At 39.1% G+C, this 17,872-nt stretch overlaps 1 protein-coding gene across 1 annotated transcript; it reads left to right on the top strand.

Annotated features, from left to right (window-relative positions):
* The first annotated feature begins 570 nt into the window (after positions 1–570).
* Nup160 (nuclear pore complex protein Nup160) lies at positions 571–9,626 on the top strand. The gene is made up of 15 exons (XM_022849459.2): positions 571–768; positions 1,654–1,816; positions 2,155–2,371; positions 2,672–2,768; positions 2,909–3,080; positions 3,392–3,611; positions 3,988–4,170; positions 4,406–4,556; positions 5,016–5,215; positions 5,550–5,795; positions 6,131–6,772; positions 7,026–7,804; positions 8,004–8,331; positions 8,676–8,975; positions 9,144–9,626. The coding sequence occupies exons 1-15, from the start codon at positions 666–668 to the stop codon at positions 9,357–9,359; spliced, it is 4,017 nt and encodes a 1,338-aa protein (XP_022705194.1). The 5' UTR covers positions 571–665; the 3' UTR covers positions 9,360–9,626.
* Positions 9,627–17,872: the final 8,246 nt, after the last annotated feature.

Consider the following 17,872-nt stretch of genomic DNA (forward strand, 5'->3'; position numbering starts at 1 on the left):
GTTCGCAGCGGTTGGCAGCTAGCATCGAAATAGCTTTTGCAAGTCTATATAGTAATTACTAAGTTGCTTTTTTTTTAGCTATATGATCATTCTACTAAGCTCAGGTGATGACAACTGGACTCTATATCAAGATCAAAATCAAGTATGAAGTTATATTATTCACTTATTTGCCATACTGAGTAAGGCCCTAAAGAAGGAATGCCTAACCGCGATACCAGACGTAAACTGGAAACACAGAGAGCAAGGCCCTGAAAATGGCATACGTCTGATAAAAGCCTCCACACAATGCGAGGCATATATTTTACACGGGGCACAACTGTTCTTACTATGCTTCTTGAAGACAGATCAAAAAAGTCCCGATAACAAATCAAACGGGCATATATATACTTTAAGCTGTAATTGTCCTGAGGCTATTCTTTTCTGTCTTCCGCCTAAGGTGTGACACCTGAGGATAGTCATATCTGACAACCGCCATCATCCGCTGAGTGTTTGCTTAAGTTTATTTTTGTACGGTTCAAATTTAGCGGGCAAAACATTTGTTTTGGCGCCATTTTGTTGCATGCTGCCAAACTGCGAGAATGCGATTACCGGTGTGTTACAGGGTGCGCCGTTTTATTTGAATTTTACAGCACAAACGACCAGTTATCGTGGTTCAGTGAAAAGGCATGTCTAAAGCATACTCAAAAATGGACACAACAGAAATTGTGGGATTTCGAGAACTGCCTATCGTACAGAAACAACCAGTTAAATGGCGAGAATTATTGCTGGGTGAGTAATGAGCACCTCGTTCGATGCGTTCTGCTCTCCTGCATTTCGAGTTCACACAAAATTATGAATTTCAGAAAACAAAAACTTTAACCACATTGGAATTAGGAACACTCATCGCTTAGTGTGTAGGGACAGTGTAGATCACTGTTGATCATTTGCTGTGATTAGCGGCTGTCAGCTGCGATCGATATGGAAATGTCGGTACGCGATAAAAAGTCAGGACACAAATAGAATTTGTCGACTGGCACAAACGGTAGTTGTTATATAAGGGCGAATTTTTGTACTTCAGTGGACAACGTGCATTCTTCTGTAACTATTACATAAGCAAATAGACTAAAATTATTCTATTTCATAAAGTGGAAGGACTCGATAGCGTAGTGACTTCTAGAATTCGTGGCTTTTGCTTTTTTGCATATTTGCTATTAGCTAATCTCAAGCAACTAATGGACACGAATCAAATGGCTTATTTGTTAGTCATTACTTGTTGATCTTTAGGGGCGGATATGGCTCGTAAGCCGGTACATTTTGTACTGGAGTTCTGTTTTTGCGCTAACCGCAAAACTGAACACGCGTATAATACACCATTTTGGAAATAAAAGAACGATTTTACAAGAACGCGTTGTTTACAGTTATGATAAGGGGGTTAATATTAAACCTTATATAGCTCAAAGCTAATAAAGAAATTAATATTATAGTTTTTAGTAAAAATAAAATGTATTAGCTAGTGAAACGACCACTGTAGTGCGCTTAAATTATTTGAGCTATTTCATAGAATAAATTGTGAGAATAAGAATAATTTTTTAGGCTAAAAGCGAAATATTGCCGTGTGATTTTAGGCTAAATAAAATTTCTGCTATTGTTTATATTAAAATGGGATCGTTACAGATACGGGGACCGGCCAGGGTAGCTTGGAAACGGTATCAGTCATCGAGAAAGCCGGCGGCTTAGTGTTGCCGAGCCCATGGAACCGTTTTATTTATTGGCGAACCCAGCAAGGAAGTATCGAGCTGGTCGAGGAAAGCCTTGATTCTAAACTGCAAGGCAACAGGTTATTTTACGATATCTTTACATAGGAGCTTCTTTTCTGACTAATTTTCAACTGTTAGAAAGATAAATGAAACGGCTGAAACATAATTAAGCCGCGTTGTACACTTTATTCAGTGAGGAATAAAATAAAGTGAGAGACTGCAAAAAATATATATATACGTGTCAGAATTATTAGCTTATTTACTTATTCGAATTGTATTTTTCTTGTAAATATAGGTGCAATATATAGAAGGTACCTAATCCTACGCATCACATTGATTAGGTACGTTACTGTAAGCATTTTTCAGAGATGGATGCAAACGTTTAACGATCTATGAAACTGTTTCTCTTGTTACTTAGGCTACGAATTAAGCTAATTAATACACCAATTCTCGGAGATTCGGTGACATTGTCCGAGAGTGGAGAGGACTATGTGATCCTCCTTCTTAGTACTCTGGGCTCGCTACATCGGGTGGCGTTTCCCCATCCTCGTCTTCTTGACGCAACTCGCAGTATATTTTCAGATGCGGCAGGCTCCGCACTTAAGGACTATTACTTACCCTCACTCCCGGGACAGGTAAATCTTACCAAAAAAAAATTTTTGTTTAGTAACAGGACGCAGTATTTGCCCTGGTTTTCGCCTTAAGTCAAATTGTGATTTATCAAAAAAAGGAAGTGCTGAAAAGGCGTTGTAGGTACTTTTTGTTCACGATTGCTAATTAATTTATCCTCGCAGATTAGCAAGAGGAACATCTAAAAAGATTTTGTCATCAGCTGAGATGGCATATTATTTACTCAGTGACTACGTGCTGTAATGCAAGCATAAGGGACTGAACTATGTATGTATTTTGTTATGCATATTTTCGCGTTTTTTCAGATCACATTGTGCAGTAATTACCTGACAGCAGGTAATGATGGCATGTTCGTCGTCGGAACAACAGGCTCGCTTCACCTCATAACCTTTTATGTTGATGGTACGCATGTCATTGACCTTGTTGTTGCTTGAAATACTAGAACGCATTCATAAATAACATTGATTATCCAATTATGTTTCTTGTTTATGGGCTTTAAGGACCCCATACTATAATAGATTTACACTATTTTTTGTCTTCAGGGCAAGCACAATCCCAGGAACTTCAAAGAACTCGGACAATCAAGAAGCGCTTGACAGGCATGCTGCCTACCGTCATACGGCCTCGAGAGGGCTCTGGAGAAGCCCCAGCTGCGGTGACATGCTTTGAGCACGAAAATGATTTTCTCATTTTTGCCCTAGGAAACGACCGTCGGTATGTACTAACTATGCTCAACGAAGTATTCATTATTGTTTCTCTTTTGAAAAACAACGCTGTAAAGTGATTTTTTTTATTTGAAAGCCATGTGAAAATCGAATTCCTTTTCGACTCTTTCGGTTCTTAGATGTACTCTTGGGCACTGGAGAAGAACTAATGGATTCTTCTAAAATTATAAAAAGAATGAATTAGTTTATTTAGATAGATTACCTACTGTTCGCATATATTATAATATCGACTTAATTAAATAGCAATAAAAATTATTTTTTAGGTTATTAGAGCAAAAATATTGATGCATTTTGTTTCAGGCTCTGTGCGTGGTCATTCTATAGTAATGAAGTGGTTTCCAACGTAAGCTTATCGGAGATCATGGGCTGTCTTGATACAGGGGTCACCTCATCCGGAGGTTCCCGATCCTTCGATATGAAGCGGGTACTTAATCGTAATTTGTTAATCGTGCGTGCTTTTGAGCGTTTTGCTATTCTGAAACCACAGGTCGACCCACATTATGGCGTCCGCTTCTCCACGGTATGTGCAAAATTATGCACTATTCGGTGCAGCAAAGTCAGGTTCATTGATTTAGACATTTTGAGGTTTCTGGCATTTTAATCCATCTTACATATTCCATTTAAATATGTATTGGTGTTTTTTTTTTATTCTTTTGGTTTGTGCCAAAGCCTTAGGGACTATGTGTTTTACGGATGTTTAGATAATAGGAATAAATTTGTTTCGCAGTTACCCGGCATGACAATACTTGATGTGACTTGCAAAAGTGATGATTGCATTAATTGAATATCCATATTGCAGTTGAGCATAATATACTTAACCACGCTTCGTCTAACAATTTTTACGTATTTATGATCATGACAAACAAACGGTTTGTTTTCATGCGTCCGAAATATAGCTTGCAAGCATTAAGTTTCCTGATACCAACATTGTGGATTTCGGTGCAGACTCGTTACGACTCTGGGTTCTTTTTGTGAGTTCAAGTGGAGATCCCTTTATGACGGCGTTCGAGTATGGAGCGGACCAAATGGTGGCCGATCCTCATTGGATGTCTGTTCACTGGGCAGATCCCGTCAATGGAGTGAGTAAAACGTTTGGTGAATACAAAGTAAGCGATGTCGTTGGTATCACTGCACACCTCTGTGACGAGTTTACAATATAATGATGCAACATTTGAATGAAAAGCGATAAAGAGGTATATAATAGGGCATTTTTATTTAATATGTTCCATTAATGTATGTTTCATATTTATTTACTACACTAATTTTGATTTTCAATGTTTTTTCGTGTGCTACACTATTTTCGACGTATACCAGGAACGACGCACTCATTTGCAGGATACCGGAATAAATGAAGAGTACTTAGACAAGATCTTTCGTGGGGACTGTTTTGGGGTTAACGCGCTCACGAAAACCGTTGCTATTTTTCGAAAAACAGAGTTTGGTGACACGCTGGCACAGTTCAACGGTATGTTGAAATACCAATACAGATACGAGTAGCAATAATGCAAGGTATAACTTTGGTTATATGTATGTTTCTTATAGGCTTATAGGCAGTATAGTTACGGGTCAAACGGGAATATCTCCCTAAAGTTGCCATCTAAGACACAGGTAATGCAAAATCCTACTAGTTCTTATCATAGAGGTGAAAATCCCCGTTTTTCCTTTTGTTCATTCTTAATTACCTGGGGTTTTAGTAGCATAATACTAAAACCGATGCTTCACCGTCTGTCGATCTGTTGTTTTCAATAAATGTTTCACGTCTTATATCTGGTACAGGCGATTAGCATTATTTCAGACGGCAGCACAGAACGAAGTTGATTTCGAACCTCGAATCATTACATGTTTCTAAGTAAAATAAGCAAAAACACCATTACGTTATTACCGGGATGTCTGATGGTTTCTATCGCGTTCTCAAACTGTACAGGTACGCAACGCGATGAGATCATGGAACTAATATCATTAGCCATCGACAGACGGCTCGACTCAGGAGTCGATGAAGAAGAAGCGCAAACGGAAGTTTATGAAAAGTTCCTCTCGTATGCAGTCCAATACCATAACGATGGACTCAAACCGCTTGGAATAGTGTTAGGCGAGCAGCTTACAGCTGTTGTCAAATCTGACCAGGTAGATAGATTCAAGTATAAATGCTCTGATATAGAGCTGCATATCTACTTATGCACATATGTGCGTACAGAGTCGTGGTCTTTTTCGCCGTATACGCTATATACACGGTGTTTTTTTTCTGTTTGTAAAGCTGCAGAGCTGACTAATGTTGTGATGTTTTCATCTACTTATTTTCAACTTGTGAGAATTTACATAGATAAACAAAAACATAATTAGAACTCTTCTAGTGGATTTAATTGAATTGTATAACCCAATAAATTTGGTTTGTATTTTAGAGGGGTTGTGATTACATTTTGTCTGATCTTAACGATTTTATGCTTTGATTACACTTCAGCTGGGCATAATTCAAGAGTGTGACGATGCCGAACAGGTACTTCTGTCACAGAGTCTGGGTCCAGTTCAAGTCGCGGGAATAAGGGAGCTAGTGGACTGCCTTGGGCTTGTTAATCAGACACTGGAACCTGAATCACTCTACGACTTATCATTGGCTGTATACGATAACGGTCCCATTGAAGAATGCATCTGGCAGCTGGCAAGAACCATTAATAGCAACAGGGAATTTCAGCAACCCTTCATAAAGGTTAATTTTCTGTTCGACTTGGACTTACTAATTTTCATACCGTTATGACATACCATATATTTAACAATATTTTTAGAAATGATTTGTAGTGCAGCTAAGATATCTTCTTCTTATATAAGAATTCTTATATATATATATATATATATATATATATATATATATAATTAGAATATAGAATAATAGAATTGCGTATCAGATATCTTAGCTGCACTACAAATTGTTTCTGAAAATATTGTTAAAATATATATATATATATATATCTAGTGCGCTTTGCCTCTTGAGTATCCTTTGCCACCCATCATGTTCTATTGATTATTTTCGGCCGCATCTTCTAGGCTGCTAGGTCAGTGGGCCGAATGTGGACAGAAATTTTGTCTCGACTTATCGTCCTGATCGACAGTGAAGTCACTGATCCTCCGCTCGAAGCTGGCGTCGACCTTTCACCGACGTTGCTCTCTGGTCCGCTAGGAATCACTTTGATGGCACAGAACGTTTACCAGCGAGCTACCCTTATGTACGACTTGTGTCAACGGCTAGTAATTTTTGAGGCCCTTCTTGTGTTAAACCACGATGAGATTAATATTCCGGCTAGTAACTCACACTCCATTAAGACAGAGCATCTCCAGTCCACGGTGAATACGATGCGTTGCTATTTCCTTGTGTTATGGGCTTGTGAAACGGCTGCTGATCCCCACGCTGCCCCTCATCCGACGACAACGTACAGTGACACGCGAATGAATCTAACACTGTCTGAAAGTTTACCAATGGTAGGAGTTCAATCAGCTACAGCTTCGACTCAACAAGGTACGACAGTGACACTGATGGAGCTCTTCTTGGCGAACGACAACACAGCAGTAATGCTTGGTCAGCGTAAACCCGGCGGTGTTAAAGATATCACGCAACTACTGTACGATGTCACCCGTTACAATTGTTGTCTGATTAGTCCCTCGCAAGAGAGCAGCTATCAATTGTTGCAGGTAAATATGCTTGGTAATGTAACGTCCGTCTGTGACATTCATGCCTTTTTGAGCACACAAATCATCGACTATTTCTTATTGAATGAGAAATTAATGGGAGTATCGGTGTAGCACTCTTGAATTTTTTACATTTCAGAATCCAAATAACGAGTTAAGTTTTGCTGACGACCACTGTTATTACGCAACACTTAAATTGTCCTGCAACATTTAATGCTATTCCTATGGCGGTTTTGAATTTGTATTGATTTCATAGGTTTTGATGGAAAAACGTCAGTATTGTCATCTACAAGAGTTCCTACGTCTACTTCAGTGGGACCCGGCCCGGAGGGGTCTGAAGCACTTTGTCCTTGCGCATGCTCTTTTAAAATCTGGCGACGTGGAGCGTGCCTGCGATGTTTTTATTTCAAGTCACGACGAAGCAATTAACGACCCATTCGTTCTGGAAGAGATCGGCCTTCCGACATGCGAACCGGACCTCATTAGTGTGATCTACTATCAGAAAATGATCGCCGTTCTAGAATCTATGGACAGCCCGAACGATCAAATCATTCGGCTCGCTGAAGCCGCCATTGCTACAAAACCCGAGCCGCCACCTGAGTACATGATTGAATTGCTGTCTTTAATATTCCGCCATCAGCTAGAATGTAGCCGCATCGACAAAGCCTGCGAGGCTTTGACTGCCATACCGGACACCGAAATGCAGCGTTCGTGCCTTCGTGAGCTTATTACAAAGTCACTGGGCCGACGGCATCCGGAAGTGCTCGTCGAGTTTAAGCCTCATAGAGACCTTAGAGAGGAACTACTTCACATCATGACACACCGAGCGCGCACGAGTGATATTACGATAGATTTATGTCTTTACGACCTACTCTACTGTTGTCACATTCGCGATACAGAGTACCGCCAGGCCGCGTCAGTTATGTTCGAGCAGGGTCTAAGGTTAAGTCGCGAACTGCAAGGAATTGAGAGCTTAAACAAACAAGAGCTCTGCTACCTCACAGCTATGAGCGGTCTTCAGCTACTTAAGGACAGGTAGGTTCTTTAAAGGACACTATAAATATTAAAAAATAGTTAAAAGTCGACATTTCTGCACACGTCGTAAATACGTATAATGAAGCTTAAATTACGTATGATCTGATAATGGTTTCGTGTCGCAATTGTAATAAGAAAAGTGATACTGAAAAATTAAGTTTTAATTGAATATTGAAAATTAATTTTTAATTTCCGACAGATTTATTGTCAGACCAAAAAGCCGGAAGGATGTAGTAATGTGGGAAAGTCTGGCAGCATGTAACTCCGAGGGTGATGATGTACCGATCGAATTCGAGGAAAATATGGAAGTCCTCGAACTCAGCGCCATTGAAAAAGAGCTTTGCCTAGTACAGAGTTGGATCAAACTTGCGTCACAAGAGAAGAACTTCTTAACGCCTTTAAGTGCAGAAGAAACCGTAGCGCTTCTTGTGCGACACTCAATGTATGATTCTGTTGTACAGCTGTGCGCTCTCTTCAATCTCAACAAAGCAATACTATTTGAGAACGTTACGCTTGCTTGTTGCAAGGTAAACTTATGCTTTCATATGGATATGCAAATTGCTCAGTATCCGTCTTACTTATTGATTTTTATTCAATTATTTGTGGCTGTGTCAAATACGCAATGTTTGTGTGTCAAGATGGTAGCAATCGACGACCGGCTAACTCCGCTATGATTTTACAACGTAGTCGCCGTACAGAGAGATCCCACTTAGTATCTACAACGGCTCTGGTAATCTAATTACTCGTACTATGAGCGGCCTTAATTAGCGGACCCTAATGGAATGTATAGATAGATAGGAAAGGAGAATTAGATTAAATCTAACATTACGGTAAATATTAATATACATGTTTTTATCTCTGCTTCGTATAGATGCCACTAGCCTATGAAGACGCTACGGAAATTGGTCCCCGAAATCCTGAATGGATCCTTGAGAACACAGAGTATGTTAATGATGTACCTAAAGCTGCTCTGTTTTATTTGAGCCATCTTCTAATGGAGAGTGAGGGCAGCCGATACTTTCGTGTATCTGCGCGAGTTTTCCTATATTCGGCGTGTGCGCTACCACCGTGGTTTGTAGTTGAGTACCAGAAAAGGAATCCAGCCGAGCTACTTATGATTTATGTTGCTTATGAACGGCTCACAGAAGCGACAGAACTCGCACTCCTCATGGTTAGTGGAAACCTAAAATATTTTCTTAATACATCTATTATTTAGACTGCTAACCGTATGTGACTTCTATACTCAAAGGCGTTTGCACACGTTAGGAATCACTAACTCTGATTGCGTTCTATTTCTTTGTTCTTCTATTCTGATGATTCCTTTCATCTCAAATTTTAGGTGGAAGCGGCACTCGGTTCGAACCCAGAGATGTTGAACGTCCAGGAGTCCGTCGTGTCAGGCCAAAAAGTATGGCTACCGCTTAATGTGATAGACTTGTTGCAGTATAAATTGACAAAAATCGAGGGAAGTTCACCGAAGTTGCTCAGACAGCGGCTGATGACGTCTCTTGAGCAGTTCTTCACCAAAGTCAAACAACGCGCGGAAATTAGATAAACTTGTAGGTTCTCTATGTTTTTTATGCGACTACAAGATGAACAAAGTGAAGTTTATCATAAAGGTGATTCTGCATATTTAAAGGAAGATGGTCGACAAATCATGACCATGACAATTGCTCCTATGAGGGAAGGTCAGGAAAGAGCACGTAGCTCTACCGGCAGTCCATGTAAAATGACGAATGTATCTAAACTGTATGTTATTTCATAGTAAAACAATGTTTGTATGCGTTTAAATGAATAAATTAGTATTAATAATCAAATGAAAGTAACTGCATATTCAGGCTATTAGATTGTTAAGGGTTATTTGACGGGTAGAAAAACTTGAATAACTGCTAAACCGTTGGTAATAAGATTTATACTCTTTTAGGGTTCACGATTAGCGCCAGCGCTCTTGGAGCTTGGCAATATCTTTATACATGTAATTTGCACTATCACATCTACCTCGTCAGTGGAGTTTTTGAGAGAATCAACGGCAATACATCTCCTCTCTTACCTCCTTTTGAGGCATGGCGGCACCTAGAATCACACGGAAATAGATCTATAGATGCTGAAGCCATGATTTAGTTCTATTTTTCTCGATATACGCCGTGATCGAAGCATGGCAATTGTGTAACTACATTGCATACCGTCGAATCTCGGGGCACACATCCTTGAGCTTCTTCAACAATTCGGAAGATAATTAATCGCGTCAATAAATCGCGTCGCCCATTTTTGTGCTTCATCTTTTATGTTTCCTACTATTTTACTCAAAATTTCTGGAATCGCAGTGACTCGTTCTTCCGTTTAGGTTCTGAGATGCAGTCAGCTCTTTTGTGATTTTTAACTTTCCAGTCAGTCTAACGTCTTCATTAATTTTTGAAGGACTCCACAATCATACTCACGCTAGAGAAACAAAAACTTTTTTTTAGCATTTTTAGCATTAAACATTGCCTCTAAACTCACTATTACTCCAGAAAGCCTATTTAGAAGCAGATAGCTAAAAACCTGGTTAGTTTTCTCGTAATGCATAGTTTAAAAATTATTCAAAAACTCCAACCCACTAATTACCTCCGGTCAGCAAAACATTGTGATAATTTATTATTATAATTAGCAAAGGTCGCGGCGTTTGAAGATACATTTAATACTACTATAGAATGAATACTGCGAAATACATTTGATTCATGTAAAATCTGCATTTCAAGCTATATATGGAGGTAACTTCATTACCATTGTTTGGGGCGTTTTCTCTCGGAAATTTCCTATCTTGGTAATTGCAACAATGTACCTTACTTGATTTTAAATTCCCTCCGTCAGGATGGTAAGCAAACGGGTCAGTGCTGCTGCAGTTTGCCGTTATTGCACGTACCATATTTAGAATTTTTCTGCATTGATCGTATTAGCATAGCTTCGAAGCGGGGAGCATACTAACTAGAGCATGCTGTCGTATAGACTTGCTTAGCACAGATTCCCAATACACGAGTCATTGCGTTTATATTACTGGTTACAAATAGTGTATTTAAAGTGAACATGTCACTTATCGATGAGTACTAGCAAAACGTAAGTTCCGACATTTACCAGAATCTATAAGCTATAAGGTAACATAATCTGGTTCAAGCACTATGTGTGGCGGAAAACATGCCGCAATACACCAGTTGCCAAAACGGTCATCTCATTCATTAATAATATGAAGGAACGATCGCTGCTGTTGGTCACGCAGTGCATTGCGACGTTCGACAATAGATAACTCATTATAAACGTGACCAAAAAACCAATAAACATGGAGTAGAAAAAATAAGCCATATACAAATGTGCCTATGAGCAACCATGGTTGCACTAAATGACAACTCTCAATATTTCCAAACATGAGGCAGGGGTATATGAATTAACCAAAGTGTGGTAAACAGTTATACTGCAGTTATACTTGGTGTGACAAATCATTTTTTTTCTTAGCATGAACAAATTCTGGTTCACGAATCGAAATCCTGCTCCTAACAAGAACATTTTATTTCCCGAACAATTTACAACCTTCTGCCTTTTATACAGGTGTCATATAAATCTTCCTCCTAAATACTTCAATATCTGCGGAACGCCTTCGTTGAATTTTACAGATTCAAATACAACCATGACCAAATATACTACGCACGATAACTTAGCGATGCCTCCCAGCAAGTACTTTAGTCGTAAAAACATGATTTTTGAAACAGCTTAGAATTGGCTACGATGCGGCGTCTAATTGGAAGCAACTCCTAATTATTACAGAATAGAACCGCCATAAACATCTTGAAATATCTACACTGCAAACAATATGGCAGCGTTCTGGCACTTAATTTGTAAGTTGATGGCGGGCGACTCTATCTGTCACTATACTGAGCATTGTCAAATATGTAATTCAGTAGCCATGATTGTCCATTGGAAATTGGGTTGATTAGACGATCGAAAGCTGTTAGAGGGATAGAGACCACGCTAAACCAATCATCATGTTGTAAGACGAAAATGTACGCGGTCTTTGCTGTTGCTTATGCCAATGGCGCATCCTGTTCTTATTATACTGCTGTACCAGCGAGATGATACCTTGTTACCTGCGCCATTTGACTACACGGTAGTATTATGCATTATTAATCAAAACAGCAGAATTAACGACAACACTCACAGTGGTATGCCCATACTATTCTTTCTGCTGCCGCGAGCAGCTGGCCTCTACGGTATAAGCGTGGCAACTTCCCAAGGTTAGCTGCCGTACAGAAGAACATATATAATACTAATTACATTGTTCAGCATGATTATTTGGCTGGGCAAATTGAATTGAAGTGGGCAACAATAACAGCAGCAGTGGTAGCGGGTAGGGTAAGGCAACGCCAGACGACGCCTCCGGGCTACCTTCAATTTGCCCCCAGGCTAATTCGTATTCCACACAGACGGCAACCGTTGATGGTGGTGGCACGACGGGGGAGTGCCTGTTTCGAGTGACAATGCCGTTTCTTTCGCTGAAATATTCTAATCGAGGAAGAAGATGGTTATCGAAACTGTCGTGTTGAAATAGCGGCAGTAACAGTTGTTGTGTAAGCAAGGTGCTTGATGTATTTGAACAATTTCAAACAATATTTTAATGAAAAAGACGCTTGTCTAATCAGCGTCAGCTGTCGCCAGCGTTCAACAGGGATAGCGATGCCGATGTCAACAGGCTTCTGTGGATGCTTTTTTGGCTAGCGGTTGACGACGGCGGAAGCAGATTGTGCACTATCGACGGTGAATAAGAACGATAGGAACAGCGATATGTGACCTTTTGCTGTAAGGGCAACAAAATAGGATATTAAATAAGATCGAATAAATTGAAACCAAGGCAGACGTGACTGGGTTTGGCTATAATACTCGCCTATGATACACTCACTTTAAACATATTTCGCGTTTCAGGCGAGACATTTGATTGCACTGAGTATACTGCATACCGTTCGATACAAGCAACATATAACTGATCCGGAACTGATACAAGATTAATATGCCATATTGAATGCAGTTGCGCTTAACTTAAGAGAATGGCGTAAAAAGACACGCTGCAATCATTGACAGTCATGTCTAAGATACTCGGCAGTTAACGAGTTTTGAATTTGTACTGCTGTAAAAACACACTTCAGATGGTGAAATTCTAATTGAACCATACACATTTCCCTCAACATTTGGAACGAACTGCCTGTTCTTTCATGACTGCTGCTAGTTCCTTCTCTTTATCTTTTAACTTTTCTTTATAACTTTCAGATCTTTTACTTTATCTTCTTCCTCTCTATAACTATAAGATATCTTATTGGAATCTGATATGGTTATGCTTGAGACAGCGTAAGATAAGCGGCATAAAAATACATGCATAAGACGTAAAGGTTGAAAATATCTATCGACAATGAGAGAAAGGGCAAACGAGCGTTAAAAAATCATGATGAGTTACCCACTGAGGCAAAACAACAATAGAAGTATTGGGCAGAAGACAAGGAAAGTAAGAAATTGTATTGGCAAAGATTTATAACCATAACGAGGCTAACTTTTGAAGCGGCATGTGGTTTCGTTCATGTATAAATATATAATATTTGAGATTTGATTTATTTCACTTGTAGCGCATACATCAAAAGGCATCATACGAGTCAGTATTGGAAATAAGTTTTAGCGTAAGATTAATATTCCGATCAGCAACAATTGCTCGTACCGGTTGAAGCGCTTTAAGGTAACAATCTATGTAAGTTCCTTAAATTTTTTTGTCTGGCAGATCGTGCAGGAGTACGTACTTTCGGCTCAAATATATTTATTTCGAATAGAAGTACTGTTATTTGCTCATATACATGGAGCAAACTGTATTACTACAGTTAATACTAAAATTACTACATGTCATCGTTTCAAACAGTTTTTTGACACGTATGCAACGCTAAATTCTATGTGCTTTCTGTGATGATACCGGATGACCCCTTCCAGCACCAAACTAGGTGTATCCATCTACACGCGCAGCCGCGGTACAGTCACGTCGGGACAATAGGAGGCTGACCCTATGAATTATTTCTATTCAAGTCTAAGGATCTCCGTTTCGAGGGTAATTTCTGTTTTCGTGACTTAGCTATCGGTTTGTATCTACATGAATGTAGGACCGCTGAACGCTTTAAACGTAGTTAATATATAGTGACACCAGTATGGGATGGTTTCTAGATGTGATCTATGCCTGGTTGACAACGCAGTGCTTTGTGTTGGCATCTTGTAATGTTTCAACAGTTGACAATTACCATTAAGAGGAGCTGAGGGGAGCTCCAGCAACTAGCCCACTGCTAACGAGGTAAAATGTCCCTCAAACAACATTGAGTCTAGACGACTCAGATCGATTCAGATCTTGTTAGGTACGCGCGCCACTTCATGAGTACAACAAGCACGTTTGCTTTTAATGGATATATATGATAAAACGTGCCCGTTAATAGCCAGAATAGGTGGCTATATATATATACCTATTGCCTAACCATACTAAAAAAGGAATACGAAAAATAAGTAGATTATATTAGTTGAAAATTTTGATTTACCTTTATTTTGATAGTTTACGAACTTTTTAAAACATTTTTAAACAATTTAAAAACAATAAATATTTTGTAGTGCAAATATTGACATTCAATGTCGATTCGGTAATGTTGAGATAGGCATAACAGTCTTACTTACTAACATATATATATAAATCTAGGTCTAAATTATGATTACTTGCATAACATATGTAATTAACATTCTATGGGTGGGGCACGAGAGATCAGATGGCTTTCAGCAAACCAACAGAATGTCAAGCTAATGTCTGTTGTAGCGAGATGCCAATATTCCGCATACACGACCTGCTTAATGGTGAGCACATGTGCAGGGCGCACCTGAAGACCCGGAGTCTCTGAGGCATGAACAATACTCTGCTAATCGTCGGCAATGAGACACTCTCAGCTGCCGCAACGTAGGTACGTCAAAGCACTTCGTCAGCTTGGTCCGCATCTAAACAGAATCAGGAGCTTTCACCGAAATGCGCTTTCATCTGGGCTATTTGAATACTGTTTCGAGTATTATGTTTGGCACTGCCTTAGTCAAGGATTGCTTCAGACGGTTGTCTCTCAGCACGTAACGAAGTGTGTCAGCTCGGTGTCCAATGTAGACTACAACAAAAGGAATTTAAGTTAGAAAGCCGCTTGAAGTGCATGGTGTTCCTGCAGCGGCTACCACAGTCTTCCCTAATAGTGTAGTCGAAATTGTCGTTGATTGTATTTTACATAAGATTGCCACAAATATTCTTCTATAGGAGATATTCATTAGACTATCAAAAAAAAAGAAGAACCGTATTTTTTATGGCTAAAGGAAGGAATTTTACTGCTCAGTTTATTTACCGAAAACCCTGGCTTGGTTTCGAAACCATTAATGGAGTAAAATATAGGGGGCTACAGACAGATATAGGGGGGTCCAATGTGGTTCCTGAAAATACCACTGAGCACTTTTAGCGATCGAACAGAGAATCAGAAAAGCTAGCCAAGGCGCAAAAGAACGTAACCAGCAGTTTTCGGTGAAGAACCCTCTTCCTTCAAAAACGCTCAGGCGTACTTTGTCTTCATAATGTTCACTTATATGCAGTACCAAATAGTCTGCAATGGCAAATCGAAGTTATCTTAACTATTACTACATTAACTTATTCTGAGTCCCAACTTTAAAGCAACGTGCACGATGCTATCCTAAAACTAAGACACATTTGCGGCAGAAGGACTTTACTGTCTATTGAGATAACCTGGAGATAATGATTTAGAGTTGAAAGCGTGATGCAAGTAATACTGCACATCAAAATAGTCGCGGGCAAGTTCCTGGCGGTGTTTGTTCTTTGTCCTTGTATCGATGGCAATTTGCCAGAAACGATTTCTACCGTTTTAGAATTAGCGAGGTACCATTAGGCAGATGTGTCCAGTGCGATGGCGGCTTCGAAGATAACTTCGTACATAGGCAGCTGCGGTATCGGGCTATACAGCGGATCAAACAACCCATAAATGCGCATGAGAAGATGGTCGTTGAGATCAAGATCGAAGGCTTTGCTTCTGCTCGTTGCAAAACCGAAACAAGAATGGGACATGAAAATGCTGTAGCAAGGCTGACTCTGGAAACAAGAAAGCACCTGGGGAAGACGTGGCCGGAAAAGTGTACGAGAACAATGCTACGAAGTTAGTGAACTTCTCCAGCAGACGCCAATCATTTCCCTTACGTGCCCGTAGTAATTACTACCGGAGGGTCAACGAGAGTGTGTATAAAATGTGACGCTTTAAGTAAACGTGGTATAAGGTTTTGTGTACGATCACTTTGTAAAATAACCGAGTCTAGCCTTTTGACGAGCAATTCTGGTCCTTCATTACCCGGACACAATACTTTTAAATGTACCGAAATAACTCCAGTAGAAGGTATATTATTCTTATATTATATATGGTATATTATTAAAAGCAGATTACAACGGCTTTTAATATTTATATGTGACAAACATTTTGATATTAGATTAAAGCTCCTTGAGCTTACTTTTATCTAAAATTATCCGATTGACTGATTTAACTTTGAATGCTGTCATACAGGAACTTTTAAAGAAGATACCTTGAATGCATAACGTAACAATTATAAGACCAAAGTTTAGATCTAAATCATTTCTGCTAGTGTCTCAAAACTCCGATAACTATCTAATGATTGAAGTTACTTATTTATCGAGACAGACTCTTCAAACATTTGAACCTCTCCAAATTTTCCACAGACGTAATTTCAGGTAATTACTTGCTTTTTGTTTCAATTCACACTTGTTACAGATCATCTAGGTATTCAGGTGCGATAGCTTTCAAAATGTAAAAGACGCCTTTGCAGATGATTACTAAATAAATAATACTTTATTATTTCTATTGTTAAATGCTACAATAAATATAATATAATATATGCAGTAATAAGTACTTTCACCAATCGGAGCATTAAAGATAGTGCTACATACATTAAGCGCAAAACTGACAAGGTAATTACATTCGTAGCCTATGACATTATGAACGTCAACGGTTTCATAGTTTTGAATTTTCCATTCATAAGGAGCAACGTCTCTACATGACTCACTGATAAGGCATATAATAATATTATCGAAGGGTGTCATACATACTCAAAAATAATGTGCTAACCACGTTGCCGACCTACAAAACAGCGATGACCTAATGTTCATCTGTGTTTATATAATATACTCCATTTCGATCGGTATTGTACAGCTGCCGTCATTTTGATCTCATACCAATGCATTTTTAGATTTCTGAAAATGCAAAATATGTTCAACAAGCCATCGAGCCAACAATCGTTGGAGTAATCGACCACTTTTTGCCTTATGTTTTAATCGAAAATTTTACCAGAGACACTAAATGCTCTTTGTACACACAGCGAAAAAGTACGTCTACGGTACGTCATCAGAGTACACTAAATTGCTAAATAAGCTATAAAAAGAATTTTGAACACTGACATACAGGTGACATCTTGAAGCTGCCAAATACCTATAAAACTCACGAGTCATTATTTCGGCATTTTTCAACTCCATAATACATTTTTTTATATTTACATTAGAAAAGGGTAAATAATCAGTGCATTTCACCAACCAGCTACTGAACGTGTCTGTGATATCTATCAGGGGTAGGTGCAAGCTGATTGACTACGGTTTGGTTTGGCCTAATTTAGGAATTCGTTCGCCTTTGTTGCACATTAAGCTACAGTTTCCTCCCGTTAGTGAGCCTCATGAGTACCTCGATAAATCTGCACAAAAACGCTTATGCGGATTCGCGACTTCGTGTGGAGACGTTGGGTTAAGATCTTATAGATTAATAGGAGGGATAAAATGGGCAAAATGTGTTCTTATTAAACTTATTGACTGCAATTAAAATGCTTATAGGCAAAAGCATTTTAATTATTCGTCATAGAAGTAAACTCAAGACCACACAAGGTTAATCAAGTTAGACCTATTTTTTAATAGAGTTAGATATATTTGATTAATTTACTAAT

Source organism: Varroa jacobsoni, unplaced genomic scaffold (genome assembly GCF_002532875.2).
Source record: "Varroa jacobsoni isolate VJ856 unplaced genomic scaffold, vjacob_1.0 scaffold_1404, whole genome shotgun sequence".
Lineage (NCBI taxonomy): Eukaryota > Metazoa > Arthropoda > Arachnida > Mesostigmata > Varroidae > Varroa > Varroa jacobsoni.